Consider the following 23,297-nt stretch of genomic DNA (forward strand, 5'->3'; position numbering starts at 1 on the left):
CTGGGCACCATCTAGTTCTTCTGGTCTCAGGATGATGTAAGTCTCTGGTTCATGTGGCCCTTTCTGTCTCTTGGGCTCATAGTTGTACTGTGATCTTGGTGTTCTTCATTCTCCTTTGATCCAGGTGGGTTGAGACCAATTGATGCATCTTAGATGGCCGCTTGTTAGCATTTAAGACCCCAGATGCCACATTTCAAAGTGGGATGCAGAATGTTTTCATAATAGAATTATTTTGCCAATTGACTTAGAAGTCCCCTTAAGCCATAGTCCCCAAACCCCTGCCCTTGCTCCGCTGACCTTTGAAGCATTCAGTTTATCCCGGAAACTTCTTTGCTTTTGGTCCAGTCCAGTTGAGCTGACCTTCTGTGTATTGAGTATTGTCCTTCCCTTCACCTAAAGTACTTCTTATCTACTAACTAATCAGTAAATAACTCTCTCCCCCCTCCCTCCCTCCCCCCCTCATAACCATAAAAGTATGTGTTTTTCTCAGTTTATACTATTTCTCAAGATCTTATAATAGTGGTCTTATACAATATTTGTCCTTTTGGAGAGGCTGGTAGATTTTTCAAAAAATCATTTTCTGAAGTGGCTATGAAAGAGTGATCAGATGATTCAGGAATGCTACTACTTACTAGTATGGCCATAGCATATGACTCCCTCATGGTGTTGCTAGTTGCCCTTGAATTGGTTATATTGATGGCGACCTTATGTATAACAGAAAGACGTGGTGCTTGGTCCTGTGCCATCTTCATAATCTTTGATATATTCAACCCCATTGTTGTGGCTATTGTGTCAAGCCATCTCATTATGGGTTTCCTTCATTTTCTCTGACCTTTTACCAAACATGATGTCCTTTTCTAGGGACTGGTCTTTCCTGATGATGTGTTTAAAATAAACAAGACGAAGTTTTGCCATAGTCACTTCTAAGGAGCATTTCAGTTTTATTTCTTCTAAGGCTGATTTCCTGGTGGCCTAGTGGCTAAAAGCTATGGCTGCTAACCAAAAGGTCAGCAGTTCGAATCCACCATGCTCTCCTTGGAAGCCATATGGAGCAGTTCTTTTCTGTCCTGTAGGATCACTGTCAGTTGGAATCAACTTGCTGGCAATGGGTGGGTTTTTAAGACTGATTTGTTGATTTTCTGGCAATCTATAGTACATTCAATATTCTTTGCCAACACCACAATTCAAATTCAACAACTCTTCTTCGGTCTTATTTTTTCATTGTCCAGCTTTCACATGCGTATTAACCCCATTGCTGTTGAGTCAATTTTGACTCATAACACTCTTACAGTACAGGGCAGAACTGCCCCAAAGAATTTCTAAGGAGCGACTGGTGGATTCGAACTGCCAACTTTTGGTTAGCAGCCGAACTCTTAACCACTGCACCACCAGGGCATATTAGGCAATTGAAAAGACCATAGCTTGGGTCAGGCACACCTTAGTCATTAAAGTGATGTGTTTGCTTTTGAAAACTTTAAAAAGGTCTTTTGCAACATACTTGCCTACTGCAATACGTCATTTGATTTCTTGACTGTGTGGGCACAAGTAGAATGAAATCTTTGACCATTTCATTGTTTTCTCCATTTATCATGATGTTGCTTATTGGTCCATTTCTGAAGATTTTCATTTTCTTTACGTGCAGGTCAAATCCATACTGAAGGCTGTAGTCTTTTATCTTCATCAGTGAGTGCTTCAAGTCCTCTTCACTTTCAGCAAGCAAGGTTGTGTCATCTGCACATCACAAGTTGTTAAGGAGTCTTCCTCCAACCCTGATGCTGCATTCTTCTTCATATAGTCTGGCTTCTCAGATTATTTGTTTAGCATACAGATTATGGTAACAGGATACAAGTCTGCCACATGCTGTTCCAATTTGAAACAGGCAGTATCCTCTTGTGTGTTTGAACGTCTGCCTCTTGACTCATGTACAGATTCCGCTTGAGCACAACTAAATATTTTTGGATCCCCATTCTTTATAATTTTATCCATAATCTGTAATAATATGCACAGTAGAATGCCTTCACATATTCACTAAAACACAGGCAAATATTCTTCTGGCATTCTCTGTTGTTAGCCAAGATCCATCTGACATCAGCATCCATATCCTCTTCTGAATCTGGCTTGAACTTCTGACAGTTCCCTGTTGATGCATGGCTGCAGCTGTTTTGGAATTATCTTCAGCAAAATTTTGCTACTATGTGATATCAAGGATATTGTTTGATAATTCTTGCATTCTGTTTGATCACCTTTCTTTAGAATGGAAACAAATGTATATTATCTTTCAATCAGCTGGCCAGTTAGCTGTCTTCTAAATTTCTTCACATACATAAGTCAGCGCTTCGAGAGCTGCATCCATTTGTTAAAGTTTCTTATTTGGTATTCCATCAGTTCCTGGAGCCTTGTTTCTGCCAATGCCTTCAGTGTAGCTTGAACTTCTTCTTTTAGTACCAGTGGTTCTTGGTCTTATGTTGCTTCCTTAAATGATTGAATGTAGACCAATCCATATGCCACCACTAATGAAATGCCAACCCACTAGGCAACTTCGTCAACAGAAGAACATTACTTCTTCTTACTTTTCACTTATGATCCAAAAGACACAGTTAGTTAAAAAAAAAATCAAGCAGATATTTTACCAGGGTGCATAAATTCAGCCTAACCATAGGTTTCAAGAAACAGAAAGTGGTCTTCTAGGTAAATGCCCCCTTATTTAACAATGTTTGTTAAGTTCTTATTAAGCCTTACACTGCTGTAAGTGCTGAAAAAGGAAAAAAGAGAGAATGTGAGATGGTCTTTGATAAAATGACCTATAGTTAAATTAGAGAGGAAAGCACACTAATATGAAACAATAACAACAGCACTAAAAAATAAGGGTATAAAGAAAAAAATAATAAAGTTTCAATGAATGGCCTTGAAATTGTAAAGCTCTTATTACAATATGGTCTCTACTCTTAAATTGGTAGAAACAGAGTGATTTGATTTACACAGGAGTGTATTTTCCAAGTGAAATAGTATTTTCTCCCTCCAGAGGGAATTCCTATTTCCGTAAAAGACCATTTAAATTTCTGTTTTGATTCCCCCAGAACAATTTATTAGCCAAAAATATTTTGAGGAAACAGCAAAAAATTCTCAACACAGAGGTTGCTTTGAGCCATGACACCTTTGCCCATATTTATATCAGGAATTGCCAAGTGTCTTAATTATCTAGTGCTGCTGTAACATAAACACTGCAAGTTGGAGCCTTTAACAAACAGATATTTACTTTCTCATTGTTTAGGAGACTAGAAAAGCCTGAATTCAGGACACTGGCTTTAGAAGAATTCTTTCCCTCTCTGTTGGCTCTTGGGGAAGGTCCTTGTCTGCTTTAGCTTCTTTTTCTTGGTTGCTTAGAGATCTCATGTAGTATGGCATTTATCTTCCCCCAACTCTGATTGCTTGGTTGGTTGCTTGCTCAATTTGCTCTTTTTGTATTTCAGAACAGATTGACTTAAACACAGGCTACACTAATACTGCCTCATTAGTGTAATAAAGAAAACCCATTCTGTAACGGGATTATAACCACAGGTATAGGGGTTAGAATTTACAACCCATATTTTGGGAGAGACATAATTCAATCTATAATGTTATGTAAGATCTGGAAATAAACCATGTTGATTATTAAATTTAGCCAAAGATACTGAGGATATGGGGCAACAAATTTGGTAGGTAAAGGAATTTTTTCAATGTCAGGAGCCAGTGAGTCTGAGAGAAATATGTAGGAGCTTTCAAATTTATATGTAATATTTTGTTAAAAAAGAAGCAAATTTGGCAAAATATTAAAATTTAATAAACCAATATAAAGGGAACAAGATACTTTTATCAAATTACTTTCTTTTTGTTTGAAATACTCCACAATTTAATAAGTGATTAAATGAAGTATGATCAGTTGCCTCCGAGTCAATTCTGACTCATGGCGATCCAATGTGTGTCAGAGTAGAACTGTGCTCCACAAGGTTTTCAAGGATACTTTCGGAGGCCTGTCTTCCAAGGTACCAGTGGATAGATTTGAACTACCGACCTTTTGGTTAGTAGTCCAAAGTTTACGTGTTTGCACTACACAGAGACTCCAAATGGAAGTATAATACATTTAATATAAAGTATTAACAAATGAAACAGTAAGTAGATTGGAATTTATTTGATAAAAACTATAAACAAGTGAAAATGTGAGAAGATTAGAATTTATTTAATATAGACTATTAAGAAGTGAAATAGAAGATTGGAATTTTATCTCTTCTACTTTCAGCATTTGCTTTTTTTTTCTCCAGGTTTTCCATAGCATCTGTTGGTATAACAACTAAACTAAAAAGTAGGTCTTCTGAAGAATACAAAGAAAAACAAAGAACAATGCATAATCAGTGCCGGAATAAGCAAGCCTTGCCTAAATAGGATTGCCTGCTTAGAGAAAAAAGCCAGCCTATTGAGATGATCACAAATGAGACAGAAAATTAAAATAAATGAAATTCAGGTAGAAAACTTTGAAACTACGATAATGTGAGAAGAGTCCTCTGTAAAAATATAGAATTATGGTAAGGATGATTAAGAGAATACCAACAAAATTAACAAGGCTTACATGTTTATTATCTCACAGTTTCTGTGGGTCAGTAAAACCAGTCGTGGCTTAACTGAGTCCTCTACCTCCGTGTCTTTTACGACGCAGAGCTGCAGTCTCATCTCAAGGTTCTGTTGAGTAAAGAACCACTTCCAAGCTCACTTACATGATTATTAGCAGAATTCTATTCTGTTCCTCATGGGTTGTTGGACTGAGGGCCTCAGTTACTCATGGGCTGTTGGAGGCTGTCTCAGTTCTTGCTACAAGGGCCTCTCCATTGGCAGCTCACAACATGATAGCTGACTTCCATCAGGTAAGTAAGCCAGAAAGCAACAGAAGGCAAACCAGATGGAAGCCAGATTCTTGTCCGAAGTCGTATACAATTTCTTTTGCCATACTGTCCAGAAAAAAGTTACTAGGTCCAGCTCACAGTCAAGGGGGAGGAATTACACAAAGGAGTAAATACAAGTAAATCAGGATTATTGCTAGCCATTTTAGAAGTTGCCTACTGTAGACATCATCATATTTGTTTCAGTTTTTTTTTGAAAGAAATAAAATATCAAAAACAAAATTGAAGTCATCTGTCTTCCCTAGGCAGCCCTGGTGGTGTACTGGTTAAGAGCTATGGCTGCTAACCAAAAGGTCAGCAGTTCAAATCCATCAGGTGCTCTTTGGAAACTCTATGGGGCAGTTGTACTCTGTCCTACAGGGTCGCTACGAGTTGGAATCGACTTGACAGCAGTGGGTTTGGTTTTATCTTCCCTATTGTTTTGTATGTTTCTATAAAGATCTCAAATCGCATAAGGCATATGTTACTATTTTGCTTTCAAAATACATATGTATAAACACACATAATAAGAAGTTAGAAATAAAAATACATATAACTTTGTGAGACTTTCTAACATTAACTGTAAGCCATTAGTAGCCTGTAGGTCATAAGAAAGTTATTTAGAAAATTTCTCAACTTAGACATAGAAACATAGAAGCGTGTGACGTATATAAAGGACATAACAACTTTTAAGTTCACTGTGACCTGACATGCTGTGTTAAAAAAGATGCCGCACAGGTGACGGAGTTTGGGAGCCAGGGTTTCAGGGGACATCTAAGTCAACTGGCGTAATAAAAACTATTAAGAAAACATTCTGCATCCCATTTTGGACAGTGGCGTCTGGGGTCTTAAACATTAGCAAGTGGCCACCTAAGATGCAACAATTGGTCTCAACCCACCTGGAGCAAAGGAGAATGAAGAACACCAAAGACACAAGGCAAGTATGACCCCAAGAGTCAGAATGGGCCACATAAATCAAAGAACAATATCAGCCTGAGACCAGAAGAACTAGATGGTACCCAGCTACAACCGATGATTGCCCTGACAGGGAGCAAACAGAGAATCCCTGAAGAAGCAGGAAAGCAGTGGGATGCAGATCCCAAATTCTAGTGAAAAGACCAGACTTAATGGTCTGACTGAGACCAGAGGGATCCCGGAGGTCATGGTTCCCAGACGTATTAGCCCAAGACAGGAACCATTCTCGAAGCCAACTCTCCAGACAAGGGTGGGACTGGACTACAAGACAGAAAATGATACTGGTAAGGAGTGGACTTTTTGGATCAAGTAGACACATGAGACTATCTGGGCAGCTCCTGTCTGGAGAGGAGATGTGAAGGCCAAGGGGGACAGAAGCTGGCTAAATGGACACGGAAACACAGGCTGGAGGGAAGGAATGTGCTGTCTCATTAGGGGGAGCACAACTAGGAATATATAGCAAGATTTATATTAGGTTTTATATGAAAGACTGACTTGATGTGCAAACTTTCACTTAAAATAAAAAGAAAAAAAGATGAAGCACAGTTAATCATTACAAACCACCATTTAAACATAAATCTAAACAACTTTCCTAATTTCTAACCTTGAAGAGATGATGGGTCATTTGGCTACTCTCAAACTCTGTAGAAAAGATGTAACAGTATACATTTTGACATCATACTGGCTCTCGTTGTGTGGAGCCAAGGTGACAAATTCACATATAAATCTTAAGTGTCTGGTCACTCACTGAAGGTGGAAGAGAGGGAACTGAGATTCTATCCGTCTTTGACCTTGAATCATCTCTACTAGGGACCTCCTCAGAGTTCCAGTTGTGGTTAAGCCTTCCTCCAGAGACCTCTCCGTAAAGGTGAAGCCCTGAAGTCTAAAGATTTGAACTCTAACCATTGAACTAACATTGTAATCGTTAATTCTGATTCTCCGATTCTAAATAAGTGTTGTAAGATTTTATTTGCATGCCTTGCCATGACTACCTTGCAATAAATTAAATGAATTTAAGCAGAACAAACCTGAGTACCCCTCTGTTAATTTGTAAGATAAAATCCTACACAATGCCTATGGAGTCCTTTCGTGGTACAAATGGTGAACGCACATAGCTGCTAACCAAAAAGATCTGCGGTTCTACTCCACCAAGAGTAGAACCCAAAGCAAGGCCTGGTGATCTACTTTAAAAAAATCAGCCATTGAAAACCCTATGGCGCGTACTTCTACTCTGACGCAAGTTGTTCTGCAAACTGGGATTTTACGTTTCTCAGAAAAATCTTAGCTCTATCTGGGGTACTTCTTGGCCTCATTCTGAGCAGAAGTGAGATGACTTTCTATTCAGGGTCTGTTAATTTTCTCATTTTTCACATGTCAACCCAGGTTTACTTTCTATTAAAGCTAGGGGAATTACCTGACAAGAGCCATATGTCAGGTTCTTGTCAGAAGAAACTCAAAGTCATATCCAGCCAATATCTATCAAATGGTCAGATAAGAAAGCAATAGTTATGGGTGATTCCTTGGAACGCGTGTAGAATATTCATTATTCCTAATACTTTAATCTGTATTAAACTAGATCAACAAAGTACCTGAAATTATATTATATTGGTTCCTAGCCTAGGTCCTTTCTACTCACAGTATGGTCCACAGGCTTGCAGCATTGGCATCACCTGGGAGTTTGTTACAAATGCAGACTATAAGCCAGATCTATTGGGAGGGAATCTATAGTTTAACAAGAGTCCCAAGTGATTTGCATGTATATTAAAGACTGGGAAACACTGTTACAGAGAATCACTTCTTATTTTGTTGTCGATGTTTAGGTTTCATCTGCCTTTGCTGAAGCACATGAAACTCCTTATGATGTATGTACTAAGAACAAAGTTCAGGTTACTGACCATTGCATCAGAGTAAACTCTTAATGAGGAGCCACCAGAAAAAAATTGGCTGACCTTAATGTTGAAAATAATTGTACTTCTACTAAATACCAATTTCACTTTAATCTTTGAAACGCTGGGAAATATATAATTACCTAGACTTTTTTTTTCTTTCCCTTGACTGCTAATTACCTGAAATGGGGCCATCTTTCAGTAAGTATATAGGCATGTACAGCAGACACTTTGAAATAGTTTCATGCCTGGTTCCTTTTTACATCCCACTGTTTATTGTTTTCAACGTTTTCATGTATTTTAGTTATCATTGTCAGTTATTTTAACTTCTATTTGGAACAAGGGAACCGAGGAGTAGAACTATTTGGTATCAAATTATACCAAATATTATAGCACTGCTATGAGCCAGTATTGACCCTATGGAAAATAGTTCTTTTTTTTTTTTTTTTTTTTAGTATTATAGTAGCTCATTGTTCCTACTCTACTTTGGTGTTAGCCCATAAAACAATAATGCTGAAAGAACATCTCTTCCTGGTTGCATCTGATGTCAGAATTAATATACTGGGATGTTTGAAAGTTATACTAAGTACAAATATTTTGAAAAATAGGACACATTTACAGGATGCTAACACTATGCTTAAAAAAAAAATTCAATTCCAACATTTAGAGATGATGTTCTACATGGCAGCAATTGGTATAGTTATGAGGAATGACTTTGCCTGTACTTGGCATCACAGCCTAATCTGGCATTTCTAAAATTGGTCCAGGAGTTTAGTTCTTGCAAAATGTGTATTTTAAATGTTCAGTCCTTCATCAGCCATTGTTGAAAGGTAGCCCAAAGAGTGTTGCTGTTGTTAGTTGCCATCAAGTCAATTCTGACTCAAGGCGACTCCACGTATGCAGAGTAGAGCTGCTCCATAGGGTTTTCAAGGCTGTGACCTTTTGGAAGCAGATGAACAGGCCTGTCTTTCAAGGTGCTTCTGAGTGGGTTTAACCTGCCAATCTTTCGGCTAGTGGTTGAGTGCTTAATTGTCTGTGCCACCCAGGAATCCTGCAGCCCAAAGACTACTGGGCTTCAAATCAGTTAATAATGTGAATGAAAACTGGCTCTACTTATCAGCAACATGACCCTGAGTTTCCATTTCTGTAAAAAACAAAAACAAAGGCAGTAAGAATATTCACCTCATATTTATTTATTTATTTTTTATTTATTGAGAGAGTAAAGGAAATAAGCTATTTAAAAGGGCTTAATATACAGCTGGAAACCCTGGTGTGGTAGTGGTTAAGTGCCAGGGCTGCTAACCAAAAGGTCAGCAGTTTGAATTTACCAGGTGCTCCTTGGGAACTGTAAGGGGCAGTTCTACTCTGTCCTGTAGGGTCTCTATGAGTTGGAATTGACTGGATGGGCAACAGTTTTTTTTTTTTTTTTTTTTTTTTTTTTGGTAACACACAGCCAGGTAATAAGCACTAGTGATTCTCTCTGACTGTTAAATAACTTTGTACTGTTTCATTGGCATATCTAAAATGACAAAGTTAGAGAACATCTAGAAAATGTTCTCTATCAAATCATAATTTTAATAGTTGCATACACCAAAAACCATTGCCATCGAGTCCATCCCAACTCATAACTACCCTATAGGACAGAGTAGAACTATCCCATAGAATTTCCAAGGAGCGGCTGGTGGATTCGAACTGTCGACATTTTGGTTAGCAGCTGAACTCTTAACACTGTGCTATGAGGGCTCCAATAGTGTTGGGCATTTAGATTGTTTCTTATTTTTCACTCATAGAAATAATGCTAATTGTATGCATATATTTTTGTATGCATTGCTTATTATTTCCTTATGCAGTAGACATTTCTGGAAATGAAACCACTGGACTGAAAGATATGACTATTTTAAGGCTCCTGATATTCATTACCAAATTGTCCTCCAGAAAATTTTGTAGTTTTTACTCTCAGTATATGAGAGTTTATTTAATCTTAATTCTAAATCAGGACTGGTATAAGGTATAGTTAAATAATAGTGAAATGCATAAAGAATCCTGAAAGACATGTCAAGTGGAGAATAAACTTACCATCTTGTTTGAAGGCTTCTGAGGAATGATAAAGATTGATGGGAGAATAATAATGCTGAGCTGCCCCTCGCCAACTGGGTGAAGAAACACTCAATGTTCCTAATGAAGGACTGCTATATCGTGGTCTGGTCTTTGAGCCAAAGAGGGCTGCAGATGAACTTTTCTTAATTCTTAGCAAAGCAGCATATGAAGTAGGGAGACTAGGAAGAGCTTCAGAATATTCTGTAACAGAAAAAAAAAAAAAAAAAAGTGGATTCTAAGCAGATTTTTTTTTTTTTTTTTCCTATTGTTTCTTCAGATGACATTGTTGAAAATCTTCCTTGGAGCTGCAACCAAATACAAACTGCTTTGAAAGTGGAAAAATTAAAACGTTATTTTTTTAGAATATTTTCTGTAAATTCTATTGGTTATAACATTGCGATTCTGTAGGAAAGAAAGGAAAAAGGAAGGGAGGGAGGGATAGGAAGAGAGAGGGAAGAAGCAGTAGGAAGAAAGGGAGGAAGGAAGGAAGAAAGAAAGGCAAAGAAAGGGGGTGAAGAGATCCAAAAGCTCAATTTCTTTTGCTTTCTTTATCAGGAATGTTTGGGAATTAACTTTTTTGAGTTTGCCTTAATATTAAAATACTCATTCACATATCTTAGATGAGTTCATTCTTTATTATTAAAAATAGAAAAAAGTTAAAAACCTGACTTTCAGTTATATTCTATAAATACAGAGTGGATCTTCATCATGGAGTAGAAGACATGTTTAATGCAGCATATGTATTTTGACTAGCCTGTAAATATTATCTCATGTTTTTGAAAAGCAGTCAAATTTACAATGGAACATGAAAATTTGGATGAAATTAGTTTTGTCTATTTTGTTATTACATAATTTATATGACTTAAACGAAACCCCCATGGCATAGTGGTTAAGAGCTACAGCCGCTAAGCAAAAGGTCAGCAGTTTGAATCCACCAGGTGCTCCTTGGAAACTCTATGGGCCAGTTCTACTCTGTCCTGTAGGGTCACTATGAGTCAGAATTGACTCAATGGCAACAGGTTTATATGACTTAATAGTATCAAGAGGGGATTAAAAAAAAAAACAAAACAAGAGGGGATACTATTATGAAATTCCTTGTTTTATCAATTACTGAGAAATGCCTTTCCCATATTTTACTTTAATTCCTAAGTTTGGCAGCTGGAAAAGGCATACATAGTCTCTTGAGTGGATTGAACTAACTCTGTTTTATGTCCAGAGGGGAAAATTAGTTTAGTATATAGATAAAATAAAAAAAAAAAAATTATAATACATTCTAAGCAACTAGGAATTGGGCTATTTTTCTACGTCCAACATCAATTCATCTGAACCATTTGCTGATTTTGGAAATATTTTAAAGAATCAGACATTTTTATTCTGCACATCTGATACAGTAGAACTTGAACTTAATGAATGCTAACCAAAAGGTCGGCAGTTCAAATCCGCTAGGTGCTCCTTGGAAACTCTATGAGGCAGTTCTACTCTGTCCTATAGGGTCGCTATGAGTTGGAATTGACTCAATGGCACTGGGTTGGGTTTTAACTTAATTTTAGGTAAAAAAAAAAAAAAAAAATTTCTTCGTCAGTAAGCTTTCTCGTAATTATAATTACTTAGAGTCATTATACTGCCTCAAGGATATATTTTGGAATGCAAGTACCTTTTTTTTTTCTTGTTATTTTGGGTTTTAAGCATTAAATTAGGTTTAACATTTTCTGTTCTGTGAAATAGTAAATATGATTTCTCTGACACTCAAAAAAGTATATTTTTAGATGTTTTCCACATATAATGAATGTGATATGTGTAATCTAAGCCCATCAGGAGTTGTTAAGAGATTCATGTACTTTAATCTTCACTGCTCAACCAAGAGTCTGGTGAAGGTGGATCAATTTTAACTGAAAATAGCTAACCTCTCCTGGGCAAGCTGTGTGAGAACAGATCATGGGTAGACATAAAATCTCTTTTAAAACCATGAATTAAATGCAATTTCTGGCACCCAGAGGTATAAAGTAATAAAAAGGGAGTGAGTTTTCCTTTAAGGTAGTTCGTAGTTGTAGTCTCCGAACCTATTCATTCCTCGGAGCAGTCTGTTGCTTTGTATTTTAACTGCCTGCCATATTGTTGTGTTATTAGGCGCCATCTCCGATGGCACTGGGTTTGGGTTTTTTTTTTAGTTGGTCCCAACGCATAGCAACACCATGTACAACAGAATGAAACACTGCACAGTCCTGCGCCATCCTCGTGATTGTTGACACAGCCACTGTGTCAATCCATCTTGTTGAGGGTCTTCTTTTTCACTGACCCTCTATTTTACCAAACATGATGTCCTTCTCCAAGGACTCCTCCCGCCTGATAAATGTGAAATGAAGTCTTTCCATACTTGCTTCTAAGGAGCATTCTGGCTGTACTTCTTCCAAGACGGATTTATTTGTTCCTTTGACAGTCCGTGGTATATTCAATATTCTTTGCCAACACCATAATTTAAAGGCGTAAATTCTTCTGTGGTCTTTCTTATTCGTTGTCCAGCTCTCACATGCTTATGAAGTAATTGAAAATACCCTGGGTTGGGTCAGTCACACCTTAGTACTCAAAGTGATTTCTTTAGCTTTTTAACATTTTAAAGAGGTTTTTAAAAACCTTATTAAAAAAAATAACTATCCTATGCCAGTGTTAAACATAAAAACGAAGCACGGGAATATGTTTTCTAGTTCTTAAAGCCAGATAAGGATAATCAGTAGAAAACTAGAAGGATCATAATGAGGTTCTAAAAAGCTAGATTCATCATCATGGTTGCAAATCTTATATATATTTTTAACATAATACATACTACCCAAGTGGTACAGAAGTTGGCTCATGCTAGTCCATGTAAATAGAGATCAGCCAAATGCTAATTTGGCTGTGAGCTCCACACCAGGGCTTCATTTGCTATGCAATCAGTTGCATCTGTTGTGGAGATTCCCTTTCCATCAATTCAGGCAAACCAAAAGCTATTTACTAGAATTCTGGCAATCCTTTTATTCATTCATTTATTCAGCAAGCATGTATTGAGAATTTACTAGTTGCCAAATGCTAAGGATACAAAAGTGAATAAAATACTGTCTCAGCTTTTGAAGAGCTTTTGATCTAGTGGAGAAGAAAGGTATGTATGCATGCAATTTTAATCCAATGTGATTTAGAAGAAATCTCCAGAAGCTATGGGCTTATATAAGTGGAGAATACCCTAGTTCAGTTAAGGTCACCAGAAAAATGCTTTCCAGAAAAAATTATTTCTTTTTTGTTGTTAACTATTTTTTTTAAATTGTGGTAAGTGTATGTATGTAACAAAATATTTGCCATTTCAACATTTTCTACATATACAATTCAGTGACATTAACTGCATTCATGTTATGCAACCATCACCACTTCCATTTCTAAATTTTTCCATCACTCTTGGCAGAAGTTCAGTGGCTCTGAGGAATAGCTCCCACTTGCCCCCTCCCTAACACTCCTAACACCCCTCTTAACCACTAATAAACTTCGGTCTCTATAAATGGGGTAATCACTGCTTAGAAAGCAGCGAATTTCTGTTTATGGTGATAGAAAATTTGGCAACAATTATTGATGGTTACACATGATTAACACAACTGATATCATTAAATTATGCATATGAGGAGGGAAAAAACTTTGGTATCTATACATTTGCCCATAATACACCAGTCAAGAAATTAAATGATGCATCGCATTAGGCAAATCTGATTTAAAAGATCTCTTTGAAGTGTTAAAAAGCAAAGATGTCACTTTGATGACCATGGTGCACCTGATCTAAGGCATAATCTTTTCAACAGCCTCATATGAATGTGAAAACGGGTCAATGAAAAAGGAAGATCAAAGAAGAATTGACACATTCTAACTGTGATGTTGGCGAAGAACAGTTAATATACCACGGACAGCCAAAAGAATGAACAAATCAGTCTTGGAGGAAGTACTGACAGAATGCTTTTTCGAAGTGAGGATGGCGAGATTTCATCTTGCTTATGTTGGACATATCTTTAGGAAAGAACAATTGCTAGAAAAGGACATCATGTTTGGTAGAGGGTCAGTGAAAAAGAGGGAAACTCTCAATGAGTTGGATCGACACAATAACTGCAACAATGGGCACAAACATACCAACGATTTTGAGGATGGCACCAAATGGGCCAACATTTCATTCCGTTATACATAAGGTCATCATGAGTTGGAGCTGGCTTGATGGTAACTAGCAACAACAACAGAGAAAGTCTAGAATATTTTCATTACATTTGACATATAGACTCCAGCCTCAAACTGTAGCCTCCCTTAGTTTTGGTCTGAGTGTAACTGACTATCAATTCTGTGAGGTTTCTCCCTCTCAGAAATATTTTTAATGCTCCTGACTGATGGCTTCTTAGCTGCCCAGTCCCTTTCTCTGATAGCTCTAGTTTTACCACTCCTCAAACCCTGGTTTTGAAGAACCTCAATTCTGGAAAATAGGTATATTAATAAAAGTAAATGGGAGAGTAATGTTTCATTTATGCTACTTTGTTTAAGCTCCAACTTTGGGGGACTGAATTGAGTTAACAAACACAGGGCTCTGTTGAGACTGAAAAATAACTGTGTCCCTTAAGCTGTTTGCTTTTCTGTCAATTCCAACTCTTTCTCTCTAGTATCTCTAGGCTCTCAACTCCTTCAAGACTTACAACCCACCTACCCTAATACCTTTCACTGTCCTACACTCCACCCTCCCCAACACACTCTTTTCCTCAACTCTGTTCTCGCACATTCTAGAGTCCATGATACATTACTCATTCCCTTCAATTCACTTTCAACCACAATGCCTCCTCCCTCTATTGTCTTCATAAGCTAAAACATCTATCTAGTTTAAATCCAACTATCAACTTTTTTTTTTTTTATCAACTTACTCTGCTTCTGGACGAGCCTAGAGATAAATATAAAATTATGCTTAAAGGTCTCACTTCATGATAATTAACCTCCAGTGGGACTTTAGCACTTCTTGGCAATACTACCACACTTCCCTCCCGCCCTCTTGGATGAATATTTTACATTTTATCCCCTCTTCTCAAGCCCCATACCTAATCTACCTTCCTGATGGCAACACTTCCTCTTTCACTGAGAAAATAGAAGCAATCACAAGAAAGAGTTTTCCACATGCTCCCTCCACCTACATCTCCATCCAACACTCTGCTTTCCTTTCATTGTTATACTATGAATTCATTGATTATTGAAAGTCACCTACGAAAATCAACCACTCTACTTGTAGATATTGAATCCCATTCCATTCCATTCCATCTTGAGTTGTCAAGGATATCCATCCAGCAAATTCCCTCTTTCTTTAAACATCAGTTTTTATCTCTTTATTAGATCAATCCCCTAACTATAAAAGCATTTCTCTAACCTTAAAAATGAAGAAACAAACAAAAACTATGCTCATTTTGCTGTTTTCCCTTCTTCTATTTTTCTTTATAGCAAAACTTCTTTAAAAGAGCAATCTATGGTCACTTTATTCAGTTCCTCACCTCTCATTCTCTTTTGAACCTGTCTCAAGTAATCTTGTTTATATCACTTCACCATAACATCTCTTTTAAAAGTTAAAAATGACTAGACCCACACTCACTATCGTGGAGTCGATTCCAACTGATAGCGACTCTATAGGACAGAGTAGAACTACTTCCTAGGGTTTCCAAGGCTGTAAATCTTTACAGAAGCAGACTGCCACATCTTTCTCCCACAGAGCAGCTGGCAGGTTAAAATCACTGACATTTCCATTAGCAGCAAAGTGTTTAAGCGCCACTTGCACCACCAGAACTCCTTCAAAAATGACCAGGCCATTGCTAAATCTAATTATCAGTTTTCACCATACTAACAGTACTCAACTCAGTTTACCATTCCTTTCTCCTTGAAGTATTTTCTTAACATAGTTCCAGGATACTGCATTCTCATGGTTTCATTTCTATATCACTGGCCACTCCTTGGAGTCCTTGTGGCACAGTGGTTAAGAGCTGTGGCTTCTAACCAAAAAAAATGGCAGTTTGAATCCACCAGCTGCTCCTTGAAAACCCTATGGAGCAGTTCTACTCTGTTCTATAGGGTCAGTATGGATCAGAATTGACTCCAAAATGGTTTTGTTTTTTTTTTTATTTGGCCACTTCTTATCTCCTTTGTTATTTCTTCTTTGTCTCCTCAACTTCTAGGAAGTTGTACCCTAGGACACATGCTTTCTTCATCTAAATTATCTCTTAAATGATCTAATATAGTTTATAAGATGATATTTTACATACCATGTATACTGTAACACGACTCAAAAGGAGAAGAAACAACTGCAAACATCCAGTAGTAACTGGAATGTACAATGCACCAAGTATGAATCTAGGAAAACTGGAAATTGTTAAAAATGAAATGCAACACATAAACATTGATATCCTAGACATTAGTGAGCTGAAATGGACTGGTGTTGGCCATTATGAATCAGACAATCATATGGTCTACTCTACCGGGAATGACAGATTGAAGAGGAATGGTGTCACTTTTCGAGATCTATCCTGAAGTACAACACTGTCAGTGATAGGATAATATCCATACACTTACAAGTAGGACAAGTTAATGACTATTACTCAAATTTACGCACCAACCACTAATGCTAAAATGAAGAAACTGAAGATTTTTTTGTACCTACTTCTACCGTCTGAAATTGATCAAATATGCAATCAAGATGCATTGTTAATTATTGGTGATTGGAATGTAAAAGTTGGAAAAAAAGAAGGATAGATAGTTGAAAAATATGGCCTTCATGATAGAAATGATGCCAGAGATCACGATAGAATTTTGCAAGACCAATGACTACTTCATTGCAAACACTTTTTTCAACAACATAAATGGCGATTATACTGTGGACCTCGCCAGATGGAATACACAGGACTACAGGAATACACAAATCAACTTCATCCATGGAAAGAGATGATGGAGAAGTTCAGTGTCGTCAGTCAGAAAAAGGCCAAGGGACAACTGTGGAACACACCATCAACTGTATGCAAGTTCAAGTTGAAGCTAAAGAAAATTAGAACAAGTCCACAAAAGCCAAAGTATGACCTTGAATATATTACACCTGAATTTAAAGACCATTTCAAGAATAGATGTGAATAATTGAACAGTGGTGGCTGAGGTCCAGATGAGTTGTGGGATGACATCAAGGATGTCAGACATGAAGAAAGCAAATGGTCATTAAAAAGACAAGAAAGAAAGGAAAGACCAAAATGGAATGTGCAAAGATCTGGAGTTAGAAAACCAAAAGGGAAGAACACGCTCGGCATTTCTCAAGATGAAAAAACTGAACTATGTGTGTCAGGCTTGATTTCTTTCACCATTCTATTCCGCCTATATGCTGAACAAATTACCCAAGAAGCCTGACTACACAAAGAATGAAGAAGACTCATTAACAACCTGCAGTGCACAGATAAAACAACACTGCTTGCTTGAAATCAAAGAAGACTTGAAGCACTTACTGGTGAAGATCAAAGACTATAGCCTTCAGTATGGATTACACTTTAACATAAAGAAAACAAAAATATTCTCAACTGGATCAGTAACCAACATCATGATAAACAGAGAAAATCTTGACTTTGTCCAGGATTTCATGTTACTCAGATCCACAATCGACACCCATGGAAGCAGCAGTCGAGAAGTCAAATGACCTATTGCATTAGGCAAAATCTGCTGCAAACGACCTCTTTAAAGTGTTAAAAAACAAAAATGTCGATTTGAGGACTAAGGAGAGCCTGACCTAAGACAGTCTTTTCAATAATATCATATGCATGTGGAAGCTAGACAATGAATAAGGAACACGAAAGAAGAATTGATGCCCTTGAATTATGGTGTTGGTGAAGAATATTGAATATACCATGCACTGCCAGAAGAATGAACAAATCTGTCTTGGAAGAAGTACAGCCAGAATGCTCCTTAGAAGCAAGGATGGCAAGACTTCATCTCGTGTACTTTGAACGTGTTATCAGGAGGGACCAGTCCTTGGAGAGGGACATCATGCTTGGTAAAGCAGAGGGTCAGTGAAAAGAGGAAGACCTTCAGTGAGATGGACTGACACTGGCTACAACAATGGGCTCAAACATTGCAATGATGGTGAGAATAGCACAGCCCTGGGCAGTGTTATCTTCTGTTGTAATAAGGTTACTATGAGTCAGAGCCAATTCGACAGCACCTAAGAACATATTGTATCAAGTCCCACATTTTTATCTCTAGATCAGACTTATACATTCATTGCCTACTTGACATTTCCACTTGAATGACTAATAGGCATCTCTTACTTAACAAGTTCCAAACTCAGTCCAATCTTAGCCTTTACCATATCCATTAGTGGAAACTATATCTTTCTTGTTTACTTAGGACAAAAACCTGGGAGTCATACATTGCTTTTCCCTCACATGCCTCATTTCAACCATCAGAAAATTGTGTTGCCTATACCTTAAAAATGCACCCCAAACTTGCAAGTTTGTCATTACCAACACTCAGACCATGCTAGTCAAACTTTCTACTATCTTTTTTTTGTATAACCTCCCCACTCTCATCATTTCACCAGTCTATTCCAATAAGATAGTAATACTGTTTCTTTTAAAATGTAGATCATGTTATGCTACTTCTCTGCTCAAAATCATACATTTGTTTGTCATCTCATTCAGAGTAAAATTCAACTTTCTAACAAATGCCTAGAAGGCCCTACATGGTCACTTTAGTATGATGGTAGAAAGGTGGGAGAATGGAGATTGGATCCTTAAAACATCATTTCCTTTTATTCCATAATTCAACAAGCATCTAATGAATGCCCTCCACGTTACAGGCACTCAGATAAAAAATAAGGCTCAAGCTCTTCTCTCAAGGAGCTCACAATCTAGTAAGGAAGTTCAATACAGAATAATCAGTGCAGTAATAGCGTATGTACAGATTAAGTGAGGGCACGGAGAAGTGATGGATTACGGTGGTTAAGTGGTGGTTGAAGGTAGAGACACAAAATGCTTCACTGAGAAAAAGAAACGAGCTGAATTTTTAAGAAGAAAGAGTTCAGTGGGCACACAGAGTGGGGAAAGGCATTTTAGGCATAGAAAATAATATATATGGGTGTTGCTACAGAACCATGGTAAGATCTGGGATATAAGTGTCATGTATTATTTCATTCATAACCTATTTATTGGGAGACTGCTACATACAAGGTAATTATATTTCCTAGTTTGCCTAAGACAGGGACAGTGCATTCATTTGGGCAATATATTATAATTTCACTTTAATTCTGTTCCTAGTACTACTTCTTGGTCCCAGGGAGAGAACGGTGAGTAAAACAGGCACCATACTAGGTTTAATGGAACTTGTCTACTAGGGGAGTCAGGCAATTAAAAAAACAACAAAAAAAATGAGTATGGTAATGTCTGATAGAATCAAAGATTATAATAAAAATAAAACAGTATGAGATTATTCAAAATGAGTGGAGGGCAGGGCAACTTTATGTGGGGATGATCTCTAAGGGGTTGTAAGAGATGAATGATAACAGAATATCATGATGAAATGTTGCAACAGCCGGAGAGATACTACACTAGGAATAAAATTGGTGTGGCCATGGACTAGAAAGCCAACCAGTGTGACTGAAGCACAGTGAACATGGGAGAAATTGGTAGACAGTTTACATAATTAAGCAGAGATTAGATCACATAAGGTCCAGTAACTTCTAGTAAGAATCTAATATTTTCTGCATGATAGAAAGCCATTGTAATAGAAGAGGTTTGATTTATAATTTAACAGTTTCTATCAGCTGTTTGTGAAAGGTACAAAGGGAAGATAGGGAAAAATAGGAGGAAGATATTGTAGTAGTCTAGGCAAAAGAAAAAAATAAAGAAATTCAGGATTGGATGAAAACTATTATAAAGGTGAGAAAAAGAAACCAAGGATGGCTCCTAGATTTTTTAATTGAGCTACTGAAAGACAGGTGGTATTTCTTCCTGAGATACTGAAGACTGGAGAAGGAAGTTTAGATCCATATAGCTTCTGTGCAGAACACTAGGCAGGGGAGTAGGAGAGGACAGGAAAGAGGCTGTGGAAATACACATAGCATGGAGAAGATGCCATTGCACATTTACTTCCAGACACAATCTATGATTTCCTTAAACTTCAGCTCCCAGATAATTTCTGCCTTTAGTCTCTGTTACTTGGACTCAGCTCTAAGTCTCTGATATTTCAATATTTTCCTCAGCTCTTTCTAACTCCTAGTTCTGTTGTTAGGTGCTGTTGAGTCGGTTCTGACTCATAGAGACCCTATGTAGCACAGACTAAAACACTACCCTGTCCTGCACCATCCTTACAATCATTGTTATGCTTGCGCCAGTCATTGCAGCCACTGTGTCAATCCATCTCATTGAGAGTCTTCCTCTTTTCCACTGACCCTGTACTTTACCAAGCGTGATGAACTCCTGATTCTAGTAAACAACTTTTTACTCACTCTCCCTTAGTGGTTCTGCCTCTCAGCTCCTGAAAAGATCCTGACCTCTGTAGTTGAAAGGCATCTTCTGGAATAAATTATTCGGTAAATTTTATTTGGCAAAACCTGTTTTGTCATCACCCCAAAGCCTGTCGCTTTTAGAAATATAAGGGTAGTTTGGCCCTAAATTCTACACATGGGATGCTAAAGAGGCTCAGTGAAATAGAAATGCTGAGCAACACTCTGATGAATTGAATTTTCTTGCTAGATTCCTACACATAACTCTTTGCATCCTTCCAGTAACCTTAAAATCATCTTCTCCCCAAAGCTCCCCTTCCTCATTTAGCATGCACTCATTTTTTTTCAATAAATCTTTGTTGAGTTCCTGCTATGAGTTAGGAACTGAGAATACAGCTATAAGTAAAACACTCACGGTGGCTGCCTTCATGGAATTTACAATTCAGGAGTATTGGTAGAGGACTGCCAATTTGTAGAATATTAGCAGAGAAACAATAGAAACATAAAATTATTCTAAAAATACATAAAACTAAAAGCTATGATAAAATATCATAAAGAAAAATTTAAAAAAAGAACAAGAAGAAAGCAGGCTGCCTGGAGGGAAAAAACTGTGTTTTATATTTTTACAGCACTGCCATCACAGCTGGGTTCCAGTATGCTCTCTCTGATGTATATGTCTTCCATCTACACCCTATGCATTCATTGCATTGATTTTGTTTTTTTTTGGCTGAGAGCAGCTCTGCCAGTAAACCTGTTTGCAATGTAGGCTCTAGAGTTAGATGACCTGGATTAAATTAACACTCTATTTCATAGTAGATCTGGGCCATCGGGCAAGATATGAATACCTCTGTGCCTCATTTTCCTTGTCTTTAATATAAGGATAATAATAGTACTTGTCTTATATTGTTATTGCTGTTAGGTGAGTCAGTTTCAACTGAAAGCCAACCCACGTATAATAGAACAAAACATTTACCAGTCCTGCACTACCTCCACGACCATTGTTATGCTTGAGCCTCATAGGGTTGTTGTAAGGATCAGATAAGTTACTACAAGTAAAAAGCACTTAGATGTGTGTTTGGCACATAGTAAGAACTCAATATATGCTACTTATTTTTTATTATTACCTGCACTTAGTTATTCTGTACCACTCTCTGGTGGACATAAATCAATGCTGGGCTTAGTCCTTCAAGTTTGATTGGAACACAGAATGAGAGTATAAACACCAAATTTTTTTTAATTACTTTTTTAAATTGTACTTTAGATGAAGGTTTACAGAACCAACTTGTTTCTCATTAAACAGTTAGTACACATATTGTTTTGTGAAATTGGTTACCAACCCCACGACATGTCAACACTCTCCCTTCTTGACACTGGGTTCCCTATTACCAGATTTCCTGTCCCACCTTCCCTCTAGTTCTTGTCCCTAGGCTGTTGTGCCCCTCCAGTCTCGTCCTGCTCTGTGGGCCTGTCCAAAGTTCGGCTGAGGGGTGAACCTTGGAGGTGACCTCGCCACTGAATTAAAAGGGTAAACACCAAATTTTAATGTTCATTTTTACCCTGAGGAACTAAAAGAGTGGAAAATGGAAGGGGAATAGTTACATTTTTTTTTTTTCCCCTCATAGGCATATTCCAGTGAGGAAACTCTCAAGAAAAAAATGTTGGCCACTGATGAAATCCACTGCCGTTGTTAGCTGCTGTTGAGCCCATCCTGACTCATGGTGACCTTGTGTATGCAAAGTAGAACTGCTCCCTAGGGTTTTCAAGTCTGTGACTTTTTGGAAGCAGAGAACCAGGCCTATTTCCCTGGGTGCCTCTGAGAGGGTTCAAGCTGCCAACCATTTGTACCATGTAGGAACTCTACAGAAAACTAATGTCTAAATATTCTTGTGTTTCTGTTGGGAAAACAAGACCTGCTCACTTTTCTTCATATTCCTGTCCAGCATTTGGAAGGAAAGGTGGTTCATAATTCCTTTTCAAAAAAAAACTTTATCAGTTGCTAAATCTTTAAATGAATATCTAAGCTGAAGATGTCAGCAGAGTCCAGCAACACATTAATCATTTTTCTTCTATTTTTTCACATTATATAGACTACATCACAGGGAATTCATATTACAGTTATTTCTAAAGTAGCCCAGAGATTTTGCGATAAAACTCAATTAACCTGGTGCTCTCACACTATGAAATTCCAGCTGGAGGTTGGATAGGAGTAAATATTAATGCCTTCATTAAATATTTCCTAATCAAATGATCCTGGTACCACTGAAGTTATATATTTAATAAAATTACAGTCTAATAAATCAGAGTGACATTGCTGCCATTTTCAGTCTTGAAATTAATAGCATTGCTTTTATATGACTTAAAAGATTGTTTTATAGACAATAGCATTTCCATTGAATGTAAATAATATTAATGAAATAGTTCTCTAGAATATGCAGAAATAAAATATTTCACGGCAATATTTTGAACATATAGCAAAGCAAAATGTCAAAATTTCAATATGATAAAAGGTATATTTTAAAATATTTAATCCATACCATATTTGAAATATTCCTGATAAGAATTAAACCTCAGAACTCTAATTCTGTCCTTAAGTGTGAAAACAAAATGTTTACAAGGAACTTCGCAGCATTTAAAATACTGATAATAAAACTAGAACACTACCATTAGATTCTGTATTTGAACCTTTCCTGCTAACCACCCCCCCAACCAAAAAAAAATGCTGTTAATTTTTATACCTATGGAAAGGTAAACAACACCAAAAGTTCCTGAAATGATAGGTCTTTGTATAAATTCATTTATTCCCTATAGTTCTACTAGTTTGACGCAAAATATTTAAGATCTTATATAAAAATAAATACAAAAATACATAGCACCAAATAATACGTGATGCTCTAAAGAGTATTAATGCTTACTCACTGACACATAAGTCAA

General features: G+C 37.2%; 1 protein-coding gene across 1 annotated transcript in view; it reads right to left on the bottom strand.

Annotated features, from left to right (window-relative positions):
- The window catches only part of CNTN5 (contactin 5), a 573,072-nt gene extending 562,074 nt beyond the window's left edge, over positions 1–10,998 (bottom strand). The window contains exons 1-2 of the mRNA XM_049889682.1: positions 10,980–10,998; positions 9,848–10,069 (exon numbers count right to left, since the gene is read on the bottom strand). Of these exons, the coding sequence (XP_049745639.1) occupies positions 9,848–10,069; positions 10,980–10,998 (241 nt within the window). The remainder of the gene's footprint in view (positions 1–9,847; positions 10,070–10,979) is intronic.
- Positions 10,999–23,297: the final 12,299 nt, after the last annotated feature.

This window comes from Elephas maximus, chromosome 7 (assembly GCF_024166365.1).
Source record: "Elephas maximus indicus isolate mEleMax1 chromosome 7, mEleMax1 primary haplotype, whole genome shotgun sequence".
Taxonomy (NCBI): domain Eukaryota; kingdom Metazoa; phylum Chordata; class Mammalia; order Proboscidea; family Elephantidae; genus Elephas; species Elephas maximus.